At 35.0% G+C, this 9841-nt stretch overlaps 1 protein-coding gene across 1 annotated transcript in view; it reads right to left on the bottom strand.

Moving 5' to 3' along the window:
* Positions 1 to 3249: 3249 nt before the first annotated feature.
* The window catches only part of LOC122801619 (immunoglobulin lambda-1 light chain-like), a 410978-nt gene continuing 404386 nt past the window's right edge, over positions 3250 to 9841 (bottom strand). The window contains exon 6 of the mRNA XM_044071098.1: positions 3250 to 3986. Within this exon, the coding sequence (XP_043927033.1) occupies positions 3847 to 3986 (140 nt within the window). The 3' untranslated portion in view covers positions 3250 to 3846. The remainder of the gene's footprint in view (positions 3987 to 9841) is intronic.

The following is a 9841-nucleotide window of genomic DNA, read 5'->3' as shown; positions in this document are numbered from 1 at the left end:
TAAATCCCAAAAAGACCAAACTCCTACTTTTCCTTCCCCCTTCTCTTTCTCACCACAAAACCTCCTTTTTTATTACATCTTCTAACAATATAACTATCCAACCTGACGCCCACACAAAACTCCTAGGGGTCATTATCGATGATAAACTAAAGTTCAACCTACACATACTGCAATGTATAAAAAAACAAACCAGAAACTAGGTCTGCCATATCGGAACAAAAAATTCATAACCCCTGAATCTAGACTTACCCTGGGCCAGGCACTCCTCCTCCCCTCCCTCTTATATGCCACCCCAGTTCTTACCAATATCCAGGTCTACACTATAAACAAACTCCATCAGACTTACCATAAAATAGCCAGATTCATTACTAACTCCCCATACAACTCACACCACTGCATTTCTTTAAACTCTCTTCAATGGCTTGAACTTCCCCAATTTCTGCTATCTTATCAATTTCATAAGCTACACTCTATTCTTTATAAACCCTTCTTCTGTCCATCTCTATCTTCCTTAGTCTCCATCTATATCCCATCCCAGACCCTCCATACTTCTAACCAACAATTACTTGATATCTACCACCCAAAAAGGTCAGTAGGCAAACTACTCTACAAACACTCTCTTGCCTATGCTTGGAACAAACTTTCCCTTGACTTAAGTTCAATCTCCCACACCTCACACTTTAAAAATGAGCTAAAGCTTATTTTCTCAATTCCAGAACCTGCCCTTGCCATGACCCTACCTAGTCTTCCTTCCCTTTAGGTACCCTCAAAAGGACCATACTTAGTACCTCATTACACCTCTCTCTCCAATATGTCTACTATGCATTTGCATAATTTTATACAAACAAATTTTTTTATTGTTGACCTATTGAAATGTATCAATGTAAAATTGTTACTTAGCTTCTTTTTAATGCAACTTTAACTTTATGCATGTAACCCAACATATGTGAATCTTTTTGCTATAATTGCTATTATATCAATATTGTTTAAAATTATACTTGTTTAAAATGTACTACTGGAGCTTTTCTACTCGGGTCTCCACTGAAAATGGGCCGCAAGCCCAGTTGGACAAACCCGGTTAACAAATGTCAATAAATAAATAAATAAATAAACATCCTAAAGTATCTCCAATTGCAGGGACAGTTAGAATAGGGGATGGTGGCTCAAGCACATATGCAGGAAGAAAATTTGACAGAAACATGAAGAATGCAAAAGGGAATATGAAAATCTGACAAAGAGATAGATGAGTTTAAGGCATGACTGTCAAAAAAGTTAGGTGAGTGGCATTGAATCAAGAGAGGTGGCAACAGTTAATGTGACATTCTGACCCCATGTTGAAAATGAATAAGAGGGGGTTGATGATAATGATGATGATTTTCTATGATTAAATTGATGTTTTTGATCATATATTGAGCAGTTGTGGTTTTACAGGAAATGATAAAAAGGGTGGGAATGATTTCTGTTTTTTGAAGAATGGGACTGAATAAAGAATAGGACAATAAATTATGGTTGGAGTCAAAAACCAAATGTGTATGCAGTCAGAAATTGATAAATATAGAAATGGTGAAGAAGGCAGTGTATGCGTAGATAAGGGACATTATGAATACTTAATTACAATTAAATGAACATGGCTATGTTTTGTTAGGTGGGAGTATTGCATGCTCTGTGTGAAGCATACAACAATATAAAATAGATTTAGTGTGGCTATTATATCTTTCATTTGGCTATTGTCAAACATCAGAAAGTTCCCTACTAGTAAATGGCTATTTTTGGGGAGGTGGCTAGTGAGGCAGTCTGCATGTGAAAGCAATTTGTCTGGCTTGTCAGTTGTGGTAAGTTGTTTGGGGGTGCATTTTTGTCTGAAACTTGCTGAAATATATTATGTCCCAAATTTCTTTTACTATAAAACACTCAAACAACAGAGGTGTGTACACAGTCAGAAAATGATTATTCTTGGAGAGTGCTGAGATGAGCTGTACAAGAAAGCAGCTGATCATCAGTCTAATTTGGTAGGAATAATATGTACATGAATATGAAAATATGTGTGCATCTGTGTTTCTGTGTGAGACAAACTGAACAAACATTACTTTGGCAAGAATTCATCTCCTCTTATCAAAGTTAAACATCAGAGTCATAGCAGTCAGGATGTAATCATTTTCTTGAGTAATGGAAGTCAGTTTATGTGGGAATGCAATTCATTGTTGACCTGATCTGTGAGGGACATTGTGTGTGTGTGTGTGTGTGTGTGTGTGTGTGTGTGTGTGTGTGTGTGTGTGTGTGTGTGTGTGTGAGTGTGAGTGTGATCATGAATCTGGGTTTGGATGTGTGCATTTCTGTGAAACAGCATGGAATACATTACTGTGGCCATGTTTTCTTTTACTGGTTGACAATCAAATATCAGAGCAGTGACTAGCAAAAAGTCATTATTCCTGGGGTTGGGTGAGGTAGTCTGTGTAAGAAAGTCTCTAACTACTGCTATTGCTTAATTTCAGTTTAATACTAAGTCTGGCTTGTCAGTGCCAGTATGAATGTACATGTTGGGAGGTAATCTGTAAATGAAAATTTCATCACATCCCCCGAAGAGAGATTATTAGCCTAGTGGGATTAACTCTTTCACCAAAAAAGATAAATATATAATTAAGATGCAGACAATATTTCATAACTGCAACTATATTATTACAAATTCAAGGAATACATTCTATAAATATATTTTAATTTAGTGCCAACAAAAATATGCTTATTTTCCTTCTGGTTCCCCATCTTTTTATCAGCCTCAAACAGCTAATCTCCAAATGGGAGCTTATTCCCTTTCAAAAATGGATTATGTGTCATTATTTTGTGATTATGTACTCCCAAGTATTTAGTTGTTTTAGTTTAGATTAATCATGTATCAGTTAAATTGCACATACTTAATCAAATCATAGTGATTTTTTTTCATCACTTGGACAAATACATAATACACAAAATGATAAACGTATTGTTATAACCCTAGAACCAAATCACCATTTTTGTTCTTAAAAGTGTCACCTTGAAATGTTCACATAAAAAGATACTACTGAACATAATGAACTGATGCGCAGATATTCAACATATACATCTTCTGTTAGCTCTGTCACTAAAGCAACAAAATATCACCTTTGCATGCAATGCTAAAAGTCTAACTAGATAAACTCACTGTGCCATTAGAAACGTAAACTAAAGTAAGTTCTTTGGTAAGTCATTAATGAGAACAGAGTTCATTTCTGGGATGTCTGAATATTTTGTTAATGCATTTTATTTCTAAAACATTATTTGTTTTAGGAAATATAGTTGCATCTCTTGTCAGAAGTTTTAAATCATTAACCTGGAAATATTAATGTAGATGACACAAAAGTGGCATTTAAATACAGTGATTTATAAAATTCAATAGTGTTTTAAGGAGTTTACAATTTGTGCATTCCATCACTGATTTAGGACAGACCACTGACGAAGTACCTGATACATACAATATAAAGATATTTGCACAGCTGTGCATTACTATGTCTAATAATGTAAGCAAGCAAAATATTTGTTTTTAATATACAGTATGACAAAATATATAGAAACATCATATTCATATGCTACCCTTGTTAGGAAAAATACTCTTCAAGACTTAGGAAAGAGTGACTGAAATATGCTCCTGTTCTTTCCACTTTAAGTAATTTGTTCAATATTGATTAAAAAATGAATAATGTTTTATTTGTCCAGATTTTGAATATATTGGTACTGTTTCTTCTTCTTGGTACAAAAGGTTCTGAAGAATATGAGCTAGTTTACACCAATATCTGTAGCGGTATTGCACAAAATGGCTTGTGTCAAACTGATGGGTTAAGCAGTATGGTGGTATCGGTGTTCTCCAACCATTGAATAGATTGCATTATCCGTAGCTTTAGATTCTTGCACAGGAAGAGTTGTGGCTCTTTCACCTGTGGGCATGGTTGTAGAGCTCTGTAATGAAGATTTTAATTCTGGAAGAGAACCATAAACAATAATTAAATGCAGTTCTTTATTGTTTTAAAAGATAAAGCAGGTGGCTATATGAGCCTATGAATTATAATATGTTAGTTTATAACACGGCAGATTAATTCATTTAACAAAGATAAAGTAAACCTTGAGAATCTCACATGTAAAATGTATATGCAGTATATACACACACACACACACACACACACATTTTATATATATATATATATATATATATATATATATATATATATATATATATGTTGTGTCTTTTGGCTTTTCTCGGTTAGGGGTCACCATAGAAGAACTCCGGTCTGCTAATGATTGGCAGTAAATTTTTACATGCTGGCTTGCCGGGCCTAACGCACAACCTTCAACGAAGGAACGCCCATCGCCCATTCATGCATGTCACCACACAGAAGACGCTCTGAGAATCGAACGGGCAACATCTAACTGTGAGGTGACAACGTTACCGCAGCACCACCACTGCAGTTATATAGATATAGATCTACTTTACAAGACCAAAATCCCACTTACCCGACTTTCATAATGCCAAGTCCAAAAAGCAACAACCGCATTTCACTGACCTAAGTCAGAACACCAACTTAGAACTCCAGGTAAGTAACCACTTGGCCACCATTTTGAACTTTTCCCTTTAACTCCATGGCAATGCGATCTCCGAGTTGGTATATTTAGTTAGGGGTGTGTGGGGGGAGTAGCCCCTTACATGTGTGTGTTTAATTTGCTTCGGTTGTAATTTATATTTTAGTCTGGCCAAGCGGTTACTTACGTTTTGAGAGGTCAGTGAAATGCAGTTGCTAGCTTTTTGAACTCAGCATTATAAAAGTTGGTTAAGTGGGATTTTAGTCTTGTAAAGTAGATCTATATCTATATATATATATATATATATATATATATATATATATATATATATATATATATATATATATAATGTCTTGTATAAATCCATCCATCCACAACCCCCTTTTCAATTTCTGCACATGCGATCAGTGTCATTTCAATAGTCACAGTAGTCTAGAGTCCAGGTTCATACCACCATGTGGCTAGCCCTGCCATGGTTTTTATATCATATTACACACTTGCATGTACACTCACACCTATGGTCAATCTAGGGTGTCTAATTCACCTATTAAATGTCTTTAGTATGTGAGAGGAAACTGGAGCACCTGGAGAAAACCCACAAAAACACAGGGTGGAAATGTAGACTCCACATGGAAGGAACCCCAGATGAGAATCAAACCAGAAAATCTCTTGCTGTAAGGTGACAGAACTATCCACTATGCCACTGTGCTGCCCTTGTCTTGTATGAATGCTTGCCTTATGTAAATAGTTTTATTAAAAGTTATTCATATTCACATTATTATTTTCTTTCAAAATCCTGTTCCCCAGGGATATATGGAGCAGCAACACAATTTATAAAGATAGTAACGATGTTAATAGTTCTATTCATTTAGATCCAATAATGGAGAGAAATAAGCACATATTAGCAAAAACGTGATACAGTAAAACTGTAATCATACTTGATATTTTCATTCTTGACATATTATATTAAGTAATTTTCATGTATCTGGAAATATTACTAAAGGTCTGAACATTTGTTCTGAATATTTCCATGATGATAAAGCCTTCCTCATAAAATCACTCCATAATTTAAAGAGTTGTATTCTTGTTTCACCAATGTTTAATAAAACCTTTAACCAACTGAGATCAGCGATAGTGCACGTTTTATCAGAGGAATGATACTGGATAGATGTACGTACTAGCCAGTTATACCAGTTACAGTCATTTCTGTTAATGATTTTGTGTCTTAGCATATTTTATTTTAATAGTCCCAAATTGGCTGAATGGAGCTGCACAACCAAAAGATATCAGGATAATCACTTATTCATCATTAACTTTTCAAGTCAGTTAGTAAAAAAGTTGTCATATTTCTGTAGCAAGACAAAACTCCAAGAACTGGTTTTAAAAATTTGTGAAACCCTAATGAAGAAAGTGAACTCAACTTTCCTAAAATAGAACTATTTTATATGACATCAAAAATGGTAAAATTATTCATGATTTCCAATCACTGCCACAGGATAATACCCCTTTCTGGATTACAAATGTTGAGGTCTTTTATTCAGAAATTACATATTTCTTATAGATCCATATCCTTTGTGAATAAATCATTGTGTATTTCTTACCTTCCTGTTTAAGTGTTGATCATTGTGTAGTGATTAAAAAAACTTTGATGAAAATAAATATGATTCCCTTGTCAAGGCCCACAAGTCACAATAAGACCCAAATATGCAGAATGGGCTGTTATTCTATCTACAGTACTAGCCAGGTTGGTTAAATGGAAATATGTCTCAACCAACATTCCCTCAATAAATGTGAATGTGGTTCCCTCTACTCATCCTAAATCTATTGTGTTGGCTTTTTTACAGGACATGTTCATATATAAATTGTCAGTAGTATACATATTGTCTTACAAATGTAACAAAATTCTTGAATCATTTCACTCCTATCTAAAGAAAGCAATGTCAAGTTCTGATGAAGTCCAGTGAATAGGATGAAAGCACTTAACTTGTTGTTCACAATAAACTTATCCTTTGTTTTCCTTGGATTTTTGTGTATTTGCAGCAACAGAAGTTTTTGGGTTATCATTTTAGTCATAGCCTTCTCAAAGAATATAAAATCAGCCATTTCAACAAAGGTTTTTCCATGAAGTTCTAGATGTGATTTCTACTCTCAAACCCAGAAAAAGGACCAGATTTTATAGCTTCAATGCTTCACTGTGTAAAAATATTAAATGTTAATTAGCCCCGATATTGCTGCAGTTCTTTAATTGCATCAGTTTTCATGATATTTCTAATAAATAATTAATTCAGTCTAAAAACAGTTTTAGTTTAAAACCAAATTTTGATTAACTTCTTAACAAAAGCTACTATCCCATCTTAGTTATCAATCAAGTTATAAAGCTATATGATTAAAACTCATTGCCAAGAAATACATTATAGTGCCCTTTGTTCAACTGTCAACATTAATTAATTACTTCCTCAATAAAACACCCCTAAAAGTTGACCTGGTAGTTAGGGATCTAGAAACATGTAAATAGTAATCTGGCCTTTGATCAACACTTAAACAGGAAGGTAAGAAAATCATTCCATGTCACCCAACTTATAAGTAAGGGTATGGCATCCATAGCCAAAGAAGTTATAATACCACTCTATTCAGCCTTTATCAGACCACTCATTGAGTACAATTTTGGATTTGACATGTACCTAACCAGACACTTGCAGCAGTTGAAATGCCCACAAAAGTTCCTTACCAGGAGCAAATAGGGTATAAATACTCTGTCCTACACAGAACGCCTTAAGGCCCTTTCTCTGTGCTCAGTCAGTATAGGTTACTAGGAAACAATCTATACCTGGCATATAAGGCATCCTCAGATCAAGGCCTGATGGATCTTTTGCACATCTGCAAAACAAACAGCACCAGAAACACTAGATCCAAGGATATAAACTTTGCTGGGACATAAGCAGAACATGCTAGAGAGATCGATATGTGTCTCAAAGGATTCCCCACACTATTGATCAGGTTTATCACTGATGTGAGGCAGAGTTCATCCCTAACCCTATTCAAACAAAATGTTGACCATCGGATGGGAAATTGCAAATTCACCCCTAGTCTGGCCACCATGTCTCTGATAACCCCCAGAAAACTCTTAGCTACCTCTATACTAACATATCCCTCCGACCCATAATATAAGGTACTCAGGAAACAAGACTGGGTTGGGTTGTGTGGCTAGGCTTGTAAAGTCCCTAATGGCTGTTATCCTAATAATAACCTCTGAACCTATGATACTATTTTAACTATAAGATTTCATACAGTAGTAAGCACATTAATCTCAAAATTCTAGCCTGGTTAAACCAGAGAAACACAAGAAAATATTATGGTATTAATTATCTACTGTCATATCAATAAACATGAGCAATAACTACTGCTCTTATTGGATGCCAGCATAACATTTGACCAAGAGCATGTGCCTTTCCTGTTTCAGGTGTTAATTATATAAGGTTTTCCTAAACAGTGCATCAAAGTCTGTATGACTCAGCTTATATGTGATCCTATATTAATGTTTAGTTTATTTATTTATTCTTATTTATTTATTTGTGTTAAATTACTAGGATGTTCAGACTGGGGCATGCAAGACTCACTTTCAGCAAAGGCCCATGGAAAAAACTTCACAAAATTACACACTGAACAACAGAAAGAAAAAAATGTATATAATACAGAAAAAGAGAATACAACACAACAAAATTAGTGACACAGAACAATGATTGTTTTCAAGAGAAGGGAGAAATAATAAACAGAGCAGTGCAAGATATCTAGTGTATAATGAAAAGGAGGGATATGTTGGGTATTATTGAGAGTGGAAAATATGATAATTACAAAGAGACAGGAGAACCAGGAGGCATTATTAAAGGGAAGATTAGAGCATTTTAGATTGTACAAAGAGATTTACTATAAGTGGAAAGGTACCCGTTCACAGTTAAATGAGACCATATGATTGGAGCTTGCTAGGATATAAAGGGCAGACAGCATGATTAGATGGAGCGAGAGAGTGGAGTTTAAAGGAAATAAAATGTGGATTTAATGTATTAATAGCTGCAAAGAAAAGCAAGAGACATAATGGTGACTTTAGCCAGGTGTAGGGGAACATGTGCAGTGTCAAGAATTAAATAGGTAATCCTTTAGTTTTATTGTGAGGCAGATGGGATAGATATTAGCCTTACACAAAACAACACAATCCTCATATCAATCTGACATACAAACATGTGACCTCACTAAAAACTTAATTGACTCCCTTCTCTATAGTAGTAGGGAGAGAGTCCCACAATTTAGATGCATGCGTGGAACAGAAATAGTCACCAAAGGTATTGTATCATTTTTTTTTACCTAAAGTAGATTTGCTTTTGATGAGCAAAGGGGTCTTATGGGAGTGACAACTATAGGAGTGGAGTGAGTATTTGAGTATTTGATTGCTAGACAGTGATGGATTGAGCGGGGCAGTTTGATAGCAAATGTGGCACTTTTGCTGTAATATTGTTCTAATTTTTCAGTTGATGCTTATTTAATGTTTTAACAGATAGATGAGGCACATAGTAAGCTTGATAGGAGATAGGATGCATCTGGGAGAGAGGTGTAGTGGTTCCTTTTGTTAGCTAAGTTTCAAGTGAGGTCACATAGTTGTATGTCAGATTGATATGAGGATTGCTTTTTGTGTGTGTGCTATGTTTCTCATGCTTTATCTCTTTACAGTATTAGTAGTTTTGTTTCTGATTATAGCCAAGATATACTCCTACTTTTCTATGTGGTGCAAGTGAATTATGAATGTTGAGGAATGTAGAGTTCAGTTTTGATCTGGCTTGATCTAGTGGGAGATATTAGAGTGATAACCAATCACATTGTGCTACGGAAAGTATAAGGGAGTTAATGTCCAAGTTCTTTACATTTCTAGCTTGGTTAATATTTATAGATTTGTGTACACTGGTCTGTTGACAAACTGCAAATGTTATGTGATGGTCATGTAATGGTTCTGAGAGAGAATCTGATGTGTTTATTTTGCCTGGGGTATTGGTTAAAATCCAATCAGAAGTAATGTCTTTGTTGGTTATTTTATGAAATCTAGTACGACTTTTACTTAGTTGAGTAAAGCCAAATAAGTCAAGTGTAGTAGCAGTCATTATCAAAATCTCCTAGTGTAAGGATCTCATGGGGGATATGGGAAGTGAGCCAGAGGAGAATGTCTTTAATTAGGAATGTGTTGTTGTTTGGGGAAATATAAAGAGAAACT

The sequence above is a fragment of the Protopterus annectens genome, chromosome 5.part0 (assembly GCF_019279795.1).
Source record: "Protopterus annectens isolate FY-2018-M chromosome 5.part0, PAN1.0, whole genome shotgun sequence".
Classification (NCBI taxonomy): domain Eukaryota; kingdom Metazoa; phylum Chordata; order Ceratodontiformes; family Protopteridae; genus Protopterus; species Protopterus annectens.
Note: the sequence above shows the minus strand (reverse complement) of the source record. Positions and strands in the feature narration are given on the sequence as shown.